Source organism: Ischnura elegans, chromosome 2 (assembly GCF_921293095.1).
Source record: "Ischnura elegans chromosome 2, ioIscEleg1.1, whole genome shotgun sequence".
Taxonomy (NCBI): domain Eukaryota; kingdom Metazoa; phylum Arthropoda; class Insecta; order Odonata; family Coenagrionidae; genus Ischnura; species Ischnura elegans.
The window spans coordinates 119,228,155-119,245,885 of NC_060247.1; the positions used below are offsets into that span (position 1 = coordinate 119,228,155).

Consider the following 17,731-nt stretch of genomic DNA (forward strand, 5'->3'; position numbering starts at 1 on the left):
AGAAAAATTTAGAATGTAACTTTGTTGAGTTGTGACTTGACGAAATACTATTTTTTGCCCTTCATTTATTATCTGTCTTCATCTCTAGTGCCTACCTTGAAATAGTTACCTACCAAAATTTAACTTAATGAGGTTTTCTATTGAAACCACCATCTACTATTAAGATAGATGTTGTAGGGGGCAGTTCATTATTTACCACGGCTCCTTGGTGATATACAGTGATATTGTGTCTGAGGTATTATATGTGTAAGGAGTGGTTGTTAGATATTTAAAGATTATTTTAAAATATTGAATGTTGAGCTGGTGAAATTAAGCTCCTCACCGGGAAGACACCGTAACGATTAACACCGTTTAAATTTTTTCAAGAAATTACAGGGAGGAGTAGGTTAAACTCTTTCTCCCTTTTAACCTGCCATTAGGCCAAGCACATTTCAAATCGCGGCACATATCTCACATACTTCTCTCAAATGTATACTAAAGTTAACTGAGACCATTGGAATATATGTACAATGTTTATCTTCTCTTTGAATAACAGCAGGGGATATTCTCCGCCCCCAACCCCCGTAATCCGCCACTGACCAATGTCCAATATCGGCCAACGAAAAGGGGCATAGCGTAGGCCCGCTACTAACAATGATGGCAAAAGTATTTTAAAAACGTAATCGGGCTCCATTAAAATTAAACTGTTAATTAATTTCAATCACAAATTACTCTTTGAATAAGTAATCTGTGGTATTACAATTACGATTATTGTTACTTTTAATTTTTCTCATGAAAGTACATAATGCAATCGCTGTCAATATTTTCTCAAACAGGGAGCACTGATATGAAAACGAGCCGTTTAATTATTATCTTATGCTATCACACAAAATAATGATCGAAATGATTGATTTAGCCACTTCAGGCGTGAATAAATAGGTATGTTCTACCAGGAATTAACACCTGTGTGTGGGATTAATGTAGCTGAAACTGCCTTCAGATTAACGCGCGTCTAATTCAAAAATTCTCTGTTGGTTTATGAAATGTAATGATTACTATCACTCGCACGAGCTTTGAAGTAGATCAAAAATAAAATTATTGTAAAAATGTATCGATTTAAAGGAAAAATGACAAAATATGTAATATTTAACAATAATTCGATTACATTTACTTCGCTATTCCACATGACGTAACGGTCATGACGTAACGGTCATGACGTATTTAATTGTTCGAATTTGTTCCAATATAATGGGTGATAATTATTCATTGAGACTTTCGCTGTACCTAGTTATAGTGAAATAAAATTTTTCGGGTCTTTGATCAGGTTATTCACCCATTCACTTATTGAGGTGATACATCACTTTATTCATTTCGAACTTAGCCCGGTATTTTTTTGGAAGAATTGAGGACCTGGCGATCAATGTATCTCTATAGATTACTATTCATGATGTTTTCCAGTACATCACTCGTTGTTTGTGTCCGTAATTGGAGGGCAAGAAGCTCACAGTGCCATGTTATTGAGGCCGTTTTCTCTCAAATGTCGCTCGCATCAGTCGCATGGAAACAGTGTTATAAAACAAGAGATAGGGAGGAGTATCACGCATACTGTCCGTAAAAACCGGTTTAGCTACTTCCATGCATTACGTTAGCACATTTCGTTTGAATGTTTTTTGGAGACTGTGCAAATGATCTTCTATCTGTAGATATGGCTTCTTTCACGTAATTCCTCCTAAAAATTCCTCCCCGTCAAACGTAATTACATAAACTGTTCATTTTTTGACTGACGATTCTCCGCACTTTCATAAAAGATGCAGTCTGATGACGTATTTTGGTGGAGTCGCCTTCGTACGAGAGAAAAATAGTGCTAAATTCTGAAATATTTTGGACATTAGTATTTTTCACCCCTCATTTGTTTTTCCCTCTTATCTTGACCTTATTTAGTTAATGATAAAATAATATCAACTGATTTGGGCGTTACTTGGTGGAACGATGAAATGTTCATGGTGAAACAAAACCCAGTACTATTCCACAAACTTTTATTTTAACTGTCAACTAGTTTCGACGTTTATGCCGTCATTATCAAGACTAAACGTTTAGTCTTGATAATGACGGTATAAACGTCGAAATCAGTAGACAGTTAAAATAAAAGTTTGTGGAATAGTACTGGGTTTTGTTTCACCATGAACAATGATAAAATAATTCTTGGAGTACAGGTCAAATGTATATATGATGCAAAAAAGGTGTTAGCCAACGTTTCAATTTATTTAAAACCATCATCAGGGCTATGAATGAAAACATGAAAACACAATCAAATACAATGATATAGAATATTGTTACATACATAAATGTTACGAAGGAGTTTTTGTTAGATTTTTTTCTCACGTTTGTTGGAAATAGCCGATGATAGTTAACCACTCCAGAATTAAGACGCGCTAGATTCTGAATAAATATTTGAACGTGTAAAATGTTTTTGGCACCTTCCAGTCACGTAATGTGTAACGTCCACATTTTTCGTCTTAATTTTCTCTCATCTAACATTAGTAAACAACATTTTCAGTGCCTACCACTCTGATAGACGACAATCGTATAAAAATTAATCTGGGATCAAGTGGCCTCGGAAGAAAAAAAAATCAACTATCATCCCAGCAATTTCTGGCTGCGATTATTTACAAAAAATCGCCGAGACCATAATTTGGTGCCCATCCAGATGTTTTCGGGGTTCTGATATGCTATGATACAATCGCTTATTTTTCGGGATTAATTTACGTAACATTTAGAATCGATAAAGATGTATTTCTGCCTTTTTTGCCGGCTGATACGGTTTTTAATCTTTTTGCTGGCGTTGCTATGGTAACGTAAACATTTTTTCAATGACCAGCACAATTTTCAGTAACCACAGAAACCCCAAGTGACCTTGCTATCGATGCGGTTATTCATCTTTCAAATTAGTTGTCCGTCAGGACGTCTACCTTGGAATGGGGAACTCCAACATGAATTGTAAAATGATAGCTTCATTTGTTTTATGAGATAGTATTTAACGTTAGTTGCCCACTTGATGAGATAATTCGTTTGATACAGCTGCTATTTTATTCTTGTGACCTCTAAACTTCTTCCTCCAAAATCCACTTTAAAAGATCTGAAGATTAAAGATGTCATAGGGAACTCAGCAGCTGATAACATTTCTTTACTACGTCAAAGATATTTTTCAAATTCCATAATTCCATTTACGATTAGATCATAGATTTTAGATTAGGCATAGGGAAACGTGTTAGCCTTGTGGGTAGAGCGCCTGGCTGTTGGCCGGGGGGGGTTCCAAGTCGAGATGGCCCTGGGAAAGGAACTAACCCCTTACCCTCAATGTATGGCTCCACACACACCTTTGACTTAGTGTGGGGCGAGTTCTAACTTCACCTATCCGGGTTGAATCTCCGAGTTAGTGAGATTACGGCATTTTAAACGGTAAGTGGACTTTTTTCATGATCAATACATTCACAAAGTAGAATGCTGGTTAATTTTTCGGTGCTTCAAATATGTGTGCCGTGACTTTTCAGCCATTTGTATGCATTGGACATACGTTTGTGTCGGGGTAGCGTTTTTAGTTTTGATATTGTCGCTTGTTCTCTGAGAGCTTAATTTGTGTCTAATCGTAATTAGTTGAAGGGCTACATATCCTGATGTGCCGAATTTTACTGCCGTTATTAGTTTAATGCAAAACATTATTTGGAGTGTACCGCGAATAATACTTTTTCAGTCAAACAGTTACACTTGATTAAGCATTCATGTCGTGAAAGGCTAGAAAAGAATACTTTTTTCTTTATAATTTAAAAATTCGATTCTATCATGCGTTACGGAAAAGGAGGTATACATAATTCCACCTAATGCATTACCGCAGAAATCCTCTTGATTCTCAACATCATAGATATTCCCTTAAGGCCGGCTTATTGGAAAAAATATCAATAAATCATCTATACCGAATACTCATTTACTATTTCGATTATTGATTCGATTATCTATCTTTATCGATTCGATTCTTATCGATTTTGAATTATTGGGAAAATTAGCGTGAAACTTTGGAACGCGCAGCGTAGTATTCAATTATTTTCTCGCGCTTGGCGACCTTATCTTGTTAATTCTAACCGTGGATCGTGGAAGAAGACACCACGGATTAAAAAAATAACGATATAAGGACTTGATGTGGGATTCAGAAGTAAACTCCGGGCAAGCAATCAACGTTGCTAAGAAACAGCTCAACCTACTTTCAATACCATGTGCTGCAGTTGGGTGCTGTAGTTCTGCAGAATATTGATCGGTGGTGTACTGTCCTCACTGTTTTTTTTTTCTTCTATGAAAGCCCCGAAGCTACGCATCTAACTTTTTTAATTAATCCTAATTTGTATTTATCAGATATGTTTTCTATAAAAGGACTTTAGTAATCTTTTCGCTTTTCATTCCTACATTCTCTGTTATCATTATTAAAACATCGTGAAATTCCGCTCTCAATATGGCATGAAAAACCCAAATGGCCGTGTAATATGTCTCCCTAAGCTCGTCCACCTTGCAAATGGGGATCGGGTTGGTATGGTGGCTAGAGAGCTGCCTTCGCACCCAGAAAGTCCGGGTTTGAATCCCGGCGGTGGCAGAGATTTTTCAAAGGCTACCCAATCCCTGCTTGAGTGATGTGTGGAGGGCTTTTCGAGTGCAGCACTCCGTCCGTCGAATGGGACGTTAAGCCGCTGACCCTTTGGCGCCTTTCATTAGGATTAGGCTGATGCCGACGCAGGATTTCTCTCCGCCCTTCCTTACCTACCTTTCCCTCTTGGCGCAAATGGCCTCAGCTGTTGGTAGCCACCTCCAGGCTTGCATAGCAAATATTTATCACTGTGTTTGTGTAAGGAAAGGGAAGAGTTTCACCTCAGGGTTCAAACCTCAGCTTCTCAACTGGAAAAGCCAATCTCACACGCATACTCACGCATGCGTGCAACCGGAACAAGATCTTTCGTGAAGGCTGAGGGGGACCCAAACTAAGGCTTCCTGGTCTACAGGTCCTGGTTTGACCTGGTCAAACTAAGGCTTCCTGGTCACTTAACAGGGCTGGAGAGACTCTGCTCTTGTTGGTGGTAGCACTTAACACAAGCACTAGGAATACAGTCATCGGCCAGATATTGTTGGTGGTTGATTGTTGCCTACATCCGGAATCAGTTAGTTCTCACGCATCGCAAAGTCATGTATAATTCTTGGAATAAACTTTAAATTTTATCGACATACTGCTGAAAGTTTTAGTCATCAGTGGTCACTTCTCTTATTAGCAATAAATAATACTTCTTGGTTACTATCCAAAGGGCCTTATTAACAGTGAATCCTCTCTCTAAGGTCAAATGTCGCCTGAATTGTCGCAAAGTGTAAAACTCTTGAGGCTTAGGTGAAACTTTGGAACAAGCAGTGTCGTATTAATAAAAAAAATATTTACCGACATTACCGAAATTTATATTCAAGGATTTTATGTTGTTGTCTAACTAAATACTTCATAAAAAGACTTAAAAATGGGAAATTAATTTCGGCAAGTAAGTTCTTTTATAAAAGGCCTAAACCTCAAGAGTTCGTATCTTATATAAAAGAAAGCCGAATACCGTGTTAGTTACGTAATTTATAACTCGAGATCGGCTGAACTGATTTTAATGATATTTGTTTTTTTTGTTGGATTCGTCTCAGCCCCGGATAACAGAATAAACATTAAAAAATAGCAAAAGTTCACGACAAAAAATTCGTCTTATGGGTATTTTTTTTAGCAGTTGGTAACCCTGAATAGTGGCCAAGTCAGTTAAAACTATATGATTTTTTTGTTGTTACCAAGTTAATGACTGACCTTCGTAACAATATTAAAGCATTTTAATAGTTAAAACATGTTGAAAATATTAAAATAATATTGAAATCGTTCAATTTTAGGTAAGCCCAGCTCGAGTTGAGTCGTCAAAAAACAAGCCAATAACGTGCTGTTGTAAATCGTGTTTGTTAAAAACTCTCCAGGCATTGTTGACTATCGGTAATGATCGTGTTCCTGTCGGCGAATTTAGCAGATTTATTTTATTTCCTCGGGATTTTTTTCAGAATCAAAAGGTCTGCATTCGCTCTAGTCTACTGTGTAACAAACGAAGACGAGGTTGCCAACTAATGTTTAAACTTCTCGGATGTGGTACGCACAATTTACAACTGAAGTTGGGCTCGGCATCCAAGATGCTTTGAAATCTAAACCAACTAAAACTATGCAATGGAACGCGTTTGACGATTTAAAAAAAAACATTGATACCTAATCAATGTGATTCAAGCTGCTATACTCAAAAGAAAATTCAAATATGAGGAAGTTCTCATTCTGCGGATTCACAACCGATATGCCCTTTGAGTTAGAACAAACTCAATTCGAGTTGCATTCGCGATGACGATTAGCGAATCACATGGTGCGTGTTTGTGGTCTGAATATAAAAAAAATGTTTTTCTCATGGTCAAATATGTTCACGCGTTGGTAAACCATCCGCCTTATTTTTTATTGCGCCTGATGATAAAACAAAAACTGTTGTGTATCAGAAGGTAATTGACTCAACACGTCTAAGCAGAGTTAAAACTTGCGCGCCACAAGTCATGACATATAAATGATGCTCCCTGGGGGCTATTCTCACGAGATTTTAAGCGTCAGTCACGCATCGGTCTACCGTTGCATAAACTTGTACCAATAACAGGGAATACTTGGATCTAAAAACTCTTTTTTATGATTAAAAACACAAACAACTGAATGCATAAAATTTTGATTTTATTAAATGCTTTACAAGACCACAAAGTCTAAAATTTCCTAAGTTAAAGCATGAAAATTAGAAATTTCCTTGTAAAAAATCCTCATATACGTGCCCTAGTCTGCCCCCTATGGATCGAATAAAGAAAACGTCTTTATAACAAGCCATTTTAATACTTATTTTTTCAGTTTTTGATTTTTTTCTTATTTTATTATAATAAGTCAAAAATTATTAAAATCAGTACAGCCGCTCTTGATTTATAAATGGTGTGACTAAACTTTTCATCGATTATTAGGCGGTTTGAAGTTCGCCGCGTTAGCTAGTTTAGATATAAAAACAAGAGGTCAAAGGCAAAAGAAATATATTAGACAAAATGTAAATCTTTCAGGAATTTGGCAGAAGTGATTAATGGCATTCGGTTTTGAGAATATTTCGCATCGGCGGTTGGGAAACGGTATCTGATTTTAGAAAATTTCGGATATGATGTCCTAGTATCCCATGGTAACATTTCCGCCAGTGAAAAATTTGATCCCGAAAATAAGATATTTTCCGGCCTACCGTAGTGTATATTTCACAGTCTTTGCCTGTGAACCCGAATACCCGCCAATGTTTCCAACGAGCATTTGCAACCCAGTTCTCCTTTATCTTCGCTTCCGCGTTGATATTCCCGACGCTAATTCACCAGGCCGACCTTCGTCGCTTGCCAGTCGAAGTTATGTAACTCTCCTATTTTATCTTTTTTCGGAAAAACGTGGGTTAGTTTCGACGAACTGAAATCTGTTTTCTTTTTACACTATCAGGCTCGTATTTCTTTGCCGCCCCGTTATCAGGTTTTAATTGAATGTGTAAACACCCCAAGTGCTGTCGATTAAATGAATATGATGACGTAACTCATTTATTGGGTGGGAAGCCGTCGTAACCAAGCGTGGAGTCTCTGGGTGGTGATGTAATGACTTTGAAAACTGGTCGGTGGTTAAAAATATAAATTTCATTTTAATTCGTATTCGCGGGTCCAATGACCGATAGTGGCAGCAATATCACCGGAGGAGAGGTGATTCGGTGCAAACGCACTTGCGTTTCGACGACTGGTGTTTTTCTTCTTTCAAATTTACCAATTGCAATACCATTACGCGCATCAGATTATGATGTCGGGAAACTGGTAATTACTAATTCGGAAATTTAAGTTGAAGATGTATTGATGCGGACGAAATACCGCAAGCCTAGCTGCGCTTAATGTACCACTTCTCTAGCCTCCATTAACTAAATGTAGTAATATATCTAAATTATTGAGATAGTAAATATATGGCTTCCATGTCCCCAGACGGTCCCCTAAAGTGAATGCGTACCGAATGCTACTTAGGCGTAACTTGAGTCGATAAATATTTTTATCATTCAAAATTTTTTTACGAAAGCGTGTTTATTTTGGAAGAAATCTCTTTTAAATCAATGATACACTATACCCAATCTTCTAACCACCTGCATAGGTGGATTTGGGGGAGGAGAGGGACTGGGACTTTTGCACCCCCCAGAGACGCTTAAAAATATACGAGATTTTTCATACAAATATTAATAAATTGTATATATTTTAATATAAAAGTAATAAATATTTACATTTATAGAACATCGTCCAGGGCCGGATCAAAAGGGGGCGGCCCAAGGGGCCCTGGGCCACCCACCAGGCACGAGCCTTCCCCCACTATAAAGATAAATCTCAGGGATATGTGAGAAGCATTTTTTGACCCCGAGTGGAGTATGGAGTCGAGTCGGGTATGACAATTTCTGGACCAGGCAATACAATAATGCATGCTCCAATATATTCTTATTTTTCCAATCCCATTATGAATTTTCTGTTCTAAATACTTAGCTTGATGTAAAAAGGAAAAGATAACGAGGAAAGTTGACCGTATTTGTGTCAAAATTAGGAGATAAATGAACATTTATGTGTCTTAAACAGTTCTATAGGCACAATTAAAATGAATTAACCTCTAGTGAAATGTCGACATTTTAAGTAATACATTTATCCCAACTTATTGGAAGAGCCCTGTGTAAAGGATTTGCACAGCTTTAATAAACATCAAATACTACGTTATCGAATCATGTAATATATGATCCTATCGAATACTCATGCTGAGAAACCAATTGTTATTGCGTTACAATTTGCAACTCCTTGAGACAGGGGGCCAGCCATCAAAATAGGCCACCCATGTCCTTAATCCGCCCCTGAAATCAACCGTTAACAAATAAGAAGGGCACGATCTAACGACGTTCCGCCTAGCATTTATTTGAGTGGTTTATTGTACGGGGGGAAAACGAATTCCCGCACCTATCCGTTCGCCAAGATATCTCTCTTAATTTACTTTATCGTTTCTGCCGGACGTGAAAATGTAGTTGGGTTCAAATATAATTTGTGTTCTCCGTGTCGCTCTTAAAGATATCCATTCTCAATTGCTCAAGGATTAAAATCTAGAAGCTTTACAATAATAATGTTTGAGAAGTACCTGTATTTACCAGAAAAATATTTTTGTTCTATGTCGGATTGGGGAACATGCACAATTTTTTCAAATTATTATAATAAGAAGGTCCCTATCTCAAATGTACTCACCGAAAATTTCGCGGATGATTAACGTTTTTTAGCTGAGATATGAGTTTATGAAAAGTAATCTTCATCGGCTGCTTGAAAACACGACGTCATCGGAGCGTGACGTCACGGCACGGAATCCACCGATGACAGACTGAGGAAGTGGATATAAAATCGGTCTATGCAGGGGCTCTAACGCAAATATGGCGAAAATAATTGCCGTTTTAACGTCAAACAGCAGATTGTGAATATGTTGAGTTGCCAAGGCGTTATTGAAACAAATGAAGGGTATTGTTTGGTGAGATTTGGAAGCAATCACTATTTTTCAGAAAATCAGCCGCCATATGGAAGTCGACCAAAAGTAAAACGTCGTATTGTGCTTTCTTAAATCCATATGAAGTCAATTTGTCCTTTGAGGAACTACTACAAAGCTCGTTGATGATTTTTACTTCGATATATTGCAATCAAGAGTCTGCCCTTCTGCTCTCTTAGCGAAGTGAATGGTGTACCGTGCGATGACGTCAGAAGGCGTTTCAGGTCATGTGACATCAAACGATATTCTATCACTTTTAATAAGCATTTAATGACGTTTGTGTTGTGCTAGGAGAGTTTTGGCTTATACATTTAGACTCGTGAGAAAATTTTCTATTCAATAAGACTTACTAGCATGATGAACAAATTTCATGCATGTTCCCCATTATGAAAGTACCCATAATTTTCACTCGGTTGTCTGATGCGCTGAGTTTTGGAGCCCTCGATGCAAGACGGATGTTGTGGCTTATCTTCTGTGAAGGAGGAGGATACCCGACTCAGAAATCTGCGTCGCTACGCCATGGGCGGGGTGTGGGGGTTAGGTGGTGCGACAGTGGAGAGATCGGCCGCTTCCTCCCCCCCCCCCTACGTAATTCCTGGAAATTTATTGAAAAGAATCATTTCGGTGGTTCTCCAATTGCAGATATATATTTCACCAGATCGACAAACGAAGTCTAAAACTGTCACTTGATGATCGCGGAGAAGGCGCGAATATTCCAATGTACCGGTGAGCCTTGGCTCACCCCAACCAGCCAGTTTACAGCAAAAAATTATAAAAAAATGCGCAAGTGTTTCGCTATTGGTGTATAGTATTGTTTGTGTGAAGTAGAAACTTAAAACTAGATTTTTTTACATTGTGCAATAAAGCTCAGACAGCAGTTTGAATTATCATTCAAAGGTAATAAGAAAAAAATAAAATTATTTATTTATTTATTTTATCTTTTTATTTCTTTGTCGATTTTAAGAATTATCAACATTTTGTACAATATTATTCTCATTTTTATTTTTCATTTATTTCATTTCTTGTGCGGATTTTATTGTATTAGATTTTTTTGATGATTTTTTTGTTATTATGAACAACAGAATGATCCATTAAAACCTTTGATTAGAAGGAGGTAAATAAATAGAAAAGACTCGTAGAAGAATAACTTGGTGTATTTATATTTGGGATACTTGGATCGTATTCCCAGACATCTGTAATAAGAGAATTACTAGTGCCCTTCAGCCTGGACTTAAAGTTGAGGACTAGGTGAGAAATAAAATTATTCAAGTCTTACGACGATTTGATTGTTAAAGTCCTACCTACGAATTAGACCAAATAGGAATTTAAACCTTTGGCCAATGGAGAGCTCTGTAAATCAGTCCCTTCGGCCGAGACAGAGTGGGATGGGTAGTTTCAATGAGATTTTCGCTTTTACGACCTATGGTTTTTTTCACATTTTTCATGAAAAACTCATTTCATAATTTTTAACTAATCTAAAAGAAATTCTAATCTTTTCACACCTACCTATTTCTTCTCTTTCACGCAAAATATGTCAGCGAAACAGAATTTGTTGCAGAATCGCCGCCTCGCCATATGCCCGTACAATTTCCCTACGAGTGTTTGCGCACGATATAGGGTAGTGGACGAAGTTCTTGGTGATTTTTATGTAAGTAATTAATGCGAGGAACGTAGTTACTTGTTAACTTATATGAATTTTGTATTACTAATGATATGCTCAGTGAAATAGTGCGAATCTCGCGAGATATTTATTAAATTCATCAACCCTGTAATTTTAACGGAGTTTGATGCCACCACCAACCGAATTGGAAAGCTGAAATAGGTGTCAGACATCGTTTTACAAAACTCCGTTGTAGTATTTTTGCATTTGTATCATTTTACTCTTTGGATATATAATTTAACGAACGATATTGATTACCGCCGTGAATAAAAACTCAGATAATAATGATCCTCCTCCATGTATGTAAGTACCCAGTTATCATCTTCAAATAATGGCTGTGGTGAGTGGTTATTTCCCTTAGAAGGTATTGATACTCAAATGGAATGTACATAGAATTACCAATTCACTGAAATATTCTAAGTGATGAGGAGTCCATTGGTTGTACACTGTACAGCTCATGTTTTATTTCAACCACGACTTCAACTTAAATCGCCTCCACGAAGCTCTATTTGCGTATTATTCTGATATTTTTGTAAACTTTATCGCATTGGTTGCACAGTGGTGGAAGAACGGCGGCAGAGTCACTCTAATAAGACAAGGTTTTGGGGGATATTGAGGCAAATCTCCTTCTCGAATACCTGTTGCTGTCGGAGGAGAATTTTGACGTATCTGAGGTGCCTTATTCCTACCCCGAGATCGGAGAAGATACCAAGAGACTGCAGAGGGAAGTGACGGGGATGTTAGAGATAGGGAGTAGTCACATCCGCGTGTGTGATGGTTCCTTCGCGTGAAAGAGCTCGCGACGAGGGTGTGAGCCAGCGCGTGACGTCTTGGTGCATTCCGGGTGGCGGCGTTTCTCAGGTGACGAATGCGGTTGTCGCGGCGGTTGCGGACACACGAAGTGCTCCAGACTGCGGGTTGAGGCTCATGTCGGCGTCAATGATGCCACCTTCCGTGAATCTGATGGAATTCTTGATTCCCCCGGGGATATGAATGCAGAAGTGAAGCGGTTGGGTAGGATCATGGGGATCAAGTAGCTTTCGATTTGTTGGGAAAAATTACAAATTTAGTGAATAGTTCTCGGGATCGCCAACGGGTCAGGAACTCCATATATCCGACTCGCTCATCGAAACGTCGGCAGATATGGAGTTCCTGACCCGGTGGCGATCCCGAGAACTATTCACTAAGTCCATTAGCCGGGAAAGCACGAAATCTTTCAAAAATTACAAACTTCGCTGTCTACAACTTTACTTCTAATCTTCGACTGGTTTCGATATAATGTATCGTTTTCAATACTAGTCTTTTGATACACTGTATCATGTACAGGGTGTCCCATTTATCTTGACCACCCGAAATAACTTTTTGTCCACATGCAAATTCAAAAATGTGTCAAGCAAATGTTCATTAGCCGTCAGGGAGACATTAATCAGCATGATTGCCTTCCTTGTAGCTTTGTTATTTACAAAGATATGAATAGCGGTATGTCTTTTTTAAAGGGCACCCTATATTTTTTATTCAGCAATTCATTACCTCTCCTAAAGACTTATTCAAAAATGTAGCACAGTGGACCATTAACATAAGCACAGTGTTATGAAAAATGACTGAATCTCTAGCGCTTAGTGAAGGTATTGGAACTACTCCACTTGCTGACGTTGACGTTGAACAAATGAAAACATGGTAAAAATGACACCAATCATAACGTTGTGTTTATGTTAATGGTCCACTGTGCTACATTTTTGAATAAGTCTTTGGGAGAGGTAATGAATTGCCGAATAAAAAATGTAGGGTTCCCTTAAAAAAAGACACCGCTATTCATATCTTTGTAAATAACAAAGCTACAAGGAAGGCAATCATGCTGATTAATGTCCCCCTGACGGCTAATGAACATTTGCTTGACGCATTTTTAAATTTGCATCTGGACAAAAAGTTATTTCGGGTGGTCAAGATAAATGGGACACCCTGTATATTCAAAATGATACGGTATATCGGAACTAGTCGACGATTAATATTTAAGTGGTTGACACCAAAGTCTGTTCATTTTCCTAACTTGGAATGGAATTCTACAAGGTTAAAGAATCAACAATGCAGTGCTTTCGATTTGCAGTCTTGTCCGGAGGATCGATCGTGGACCCTTGCTTAGGAGCCGAGTGGAAGGCATAAATCAGAGGCTATGTCACTTTTGAAATTAGCAGAAACCAATGTTAACTGCATTTAGTTGGGAATAAATTTTTATTTGAGTAATTAATGGACGGTGTTGAGGGAGAGGTAATTTGTTCTGACGAAAATAGTGCGGGCGGCGCCGTAAGAGAAAATCTTTTGAGCTAGCCGCATGCTCCGAATGGTATTCAAAATTTACGTTATTCTCAATATTTGCGTACGAGATTCTGATAACCTTTGGAGGTTTAGCTTGATGAGATAACGTTGAGTTCAGTTTTCTCGGTTTACATAAGTGATGGAAAGGTCGCAGATTTGAAAAAAGCTGCCCGTAAGGCGGCTCCGAAAAGGATCATCATATTAGAGTAGCGGGATATTCTTCACCAAAGCAGATATTTACGGAAAATATGATTTTTCGGCGACTAAGTTCATGTTAACGGCATAGATTTGGCACTGAGTTTATGATAAAGTGGTCAGATGATGGTGTTGAGAGACAGGTGATTGGTTCAGAAAGTATTAGCGCGGACGACGCCCTAAGAGAAATTATTATGGGATGGCTGGATGTTCCTCAGGTTTCCTAGCATTATGGCGTTATGATGATGTATTCGTATGAGTTTTCAAGAGATTGGAGGTGCAGTTAGGTAATACATTGATTAAATTAGTGTCACGGGATAATGATAGTCAGGAACAGGGGCGCAGCTAGGAATGAAGGCTGGGGGGGGTTTTAGGTGCAACTAATACTTTGGGGTGTGGGGGTATTGCATACCCTCCAGGGTAAGCGGGAGTTGCCTCCTCCTCCAGAAAATTTTAAGATTAATGGTTCAAAATGGCGAGTTTTACCGCTTAATGAGAGATATTTGATTAATCCTAACACTATTCTATCAGTAATACTAATCCATTAAGTAAAATGGATTAAACTTGAAAATTTCTCTGAGCTCTGGGGGGGGTTTTATCCCCCAAAACCCTCCCCTCGCTGCGCCAATGGTCTGGAATGGGTAACTTACAGGTTCTGAAATAAACGGTGCGAAAAGCGCAGGAAAAATCACATAGGAAGGTTAGCGGGATGTTGTTATCCAACGCAGGTATTTAGGCAGTTCGGATGAATCCCGGAGAATTTCGAACATATTAATATATCGTATGTAATTTTTTCCAATGAGAGTTGACTAAAAATTCTCCCGATTTCCGAATTCTGAGCGACGACAGGATTGAACCATTGAAACGTCTGCAGAAATCCGTCCTAAACTCGCGACGTGGTGCAAAGCCCGTGTTATTCGTTCTCTATCGTCAATCACCAGGAAAAAAAGAGAGCTATGGTATATAAATTACTTGCTACTTTCCCTCTGCTTGATTGCGGCTTTTTTCAAGGTTTCATGGCTCAGCTATGTTCTTACGCTCTGTCATTTAGTCGTTGGCTCTGCTCCATCGCAGACGCGCTCGCATTTTTCATCCTCTATAGTCTCGTACCGTCGGGCCGTTGTACTACCCTCCATTAGATCGCGTAGATGAAGTCGTATGGAACCATTGAAGGGACGGAGGATGATGTACCCAAGAAATTGAATACGGATGAATTCGGTGAGTTACTCTCATTGTGAGAAAACGCTGCTACATCGTTACTTTGAAATTTGAAAGAAGTAAGGAACTAGCGTTTGGAACTTCGGTAACTTTCCATAGTTTTTTTTTCAAATGTTTTCCTGAAATCAGAAAATATGTGTTCGCAAGTGATGATTGGTTGAAATAGTTGTTGGAATTTGATCTATAATGAAAGCTCTTTTATATTTTTACTTTTATCCTACTTATATTTAATTTTTTAAGGAATTTAATTGCTCTTAGAAACATATTTTCTCATATTTTTTGTTTTCAGTTTACCGTTTATCGGTATAAATAGTTGTTTTAATATGCTGTATAATGAAAGCCCTTTCATATTATTTATTTCAATTTATATTTCATTTTTTTAAGGAATTTAACTACCATTAGGAGCATATTTTTTAATAATTTAAATAATGTTCATATGTGGAGCAAATAGGAGTGACTAGAGCGTAATCTGAGCAAATGCACGGCGGTACATTTCTTGTGTAAGGCGCCCAACTACCCCCGTTCACATATTGTGGATGGTGATAGCATAGAGACGACTGATGAAGTGAAGTGTCTAGGAGTTACGATAACTTCGAACCTATCGCGGGGAACACACGTATGAAACATTTGTGGCAGTGCCCTGAAGAAGCTTGGAATCGTCAAGCGTGTTGTGGGAAGACAGCGCACTAGGATTAGATTGAACCCATAGTTAACCTCGGATAATGCGATGCTTCTTTTTCAGTATCTTGGTTTCACTGACTGAAAAAAAACCTAACAGCCATAAACTGTGGATTGTGGTGGGCTAGCTTCTTTGTATACTGGCCTAATCCAACGATAGGTATGAGGTGTGTTCAGAAAATAAGCGGAATTTTTTTATTTTTTTTTGAAAAAATTTATTTATTCGTCCACATTAATTTTTCGTCGCCTTCAAAATAGCCCTCACTAGATATTACGGACTTTTGCCTGCGTTCCTTCCCATCCTCGAAACACTTCTCAAACTCGATCTTTGGGATAGCCTTTAGCTCTATCAGCGATTTCTTTTATTGCCATCTATGATAGCAAAACAACGGTCCTATAAGCTTCTCTGCATTTTTCGAAATAGGAAAGAGTCACACGGAGCCATGTCTGTCGAATATTTCTTCTGCTTCTTTTTCAGTATCTTGATTCCACTAACTGATCTGATTTGTAAGTAAATCCTGAAAACCTTAAACTTTAGACTGTGGTGGAACAGCTTCAGAAACTGGGAAATCGTTACAGTATTGTTTTTGGCCAAACATTCACGAGCAAGGATTGAAGTGTGAACCGAAAATCGCCCAGCTCTAAAAAACCCGTCTAAAAAAGCGTCTAACCCAACCAGCAATGTGCAATCTTTTGCAAAAATTATGCATACGAGCGTGCTGCGCCCGCTCCCAGCGGGCTTCCTCCGCTCTTTTCAATGCAGGTCCACATAGGGATAGGCGCGTTTCTAATTTTAAAATGTAGAAAAAAAGGCAGGGTCTTATGTACAACTTTAATTGGAATGTTCATGTACAAATTGAGGTCAGAGGACCTCTTTAAACACAACATTGGAAGTAATTACACTATCCTCTGTTAAACGCACATGATGACTCATACTTACGTATCACCAGGAGACTTGAATGTGAAATCAGCCGCATTTTGATAAAAGTTATTTAAAGAATGCGAGATATTGTTGCAAATGAACAAATGTATCAGTTTGTGCGCCGTTAACGTCAGGAATATTTACCGTTTTTTTTTATTATTTAAAAACCAATTTTAGGAAACAATAGCAATATTTAGGAAGTAAGATATGCCGTCGCATGTTCTCTGATAAATTCTGTGCATTTTGGTGCCTCCTTTATAGAGTTTGGTTGCGTATAAGTTGAGAAAAAGGTATCTATACAGTAGAAATAATATAGAAGATATCTGAAATTAGTTCTATTATTTCATGTACCAGTTGAGACAATACTCTTACATCGCATGCAGTTATCCTTTGTGTGTATAACAAGGGATGTATGACCCAGAGTTCCTTTCGGAATCAATCTGGCAATATATTTTCGTTTGGCTTGTGATTCGAGCCAAAAATCGTATAAATCAATACTCAAGGTGAATGTCTGAGGTACAATATAAATACTTTGTTTGGATTATTGAATGAAAAAGTGCCTTTACTGAATGTTTCAAGATGGGATACGGCTCATTTCAAAGTGTAGTTTTTTTTCACAATATATTTTTACATCTCATCTTTAAAAAAATTGAAACTATCTTATTATTCTCTTCCTGATTTCCGCCGAAATAGTTAACTACCTAGAGAAGTTTTAAAGTTCTCGTATCCATGTATACATCCATGTATATCAGGAAATTGAAATGACTTGTCTCCACACGCCGCCTATTGTGCAATAAACTTATGTAAGAAGGTTCGATTATATGGGTCATTACCTCTTACGTAGGCAAGGCGTTCATCTAGGATATAAATAACTCCGTTTTGAGCAGGGACGCCGACTTACAAAAAATATTGGGGGGGCCCGAACCGGGGATCTCTCCCCGGGAAATTTTATAAGTAATGAGTTTTAAGTTTTTTAAGCATTTTCGAAGAGTCATAATATCAACATTAGAACACCGAGAACTCTAATCTCGATATCTGGACAATCCGGGGAAAATCATCTAGCCTGACATTTTTTCCTCACACCCATAACGAA

The 17,731-nt window shown here is 38.1% G+C and overlaps 1 protein-coding gene across 4 annotated transcripts in view; it reads left to right on the plus strand.

Annotated features, from left to right (window-relative positions):
- LOC124154504 (proton-coupled folate transporter-like) overlaps positions 1-17,731 on the plus strand; it is a 71,745-nt gene that overhangs the window by 13,669 nt on the left and 40,345 nt on the right. Inside the window, exon 1 of one of the 4 annotated variants that reach the window (XM_046528288.1) lies at positions 14,885-15,038. The exons of the other annotated variants lie outside the window; for them this stretch is intronic. Within the exon in view, the coding sequence (XP_046384244.1) occupies positions 14,969-15,038 (70 nt within the window). The 5' untranslated portion in view covers positions 14,885-14,968. Of the gene's footprint in view, positions 1-14,884; positions 15,039-17,731 lie in introns of those variants that run through there. 4 annotated transcript variants of the gene reach the window in all.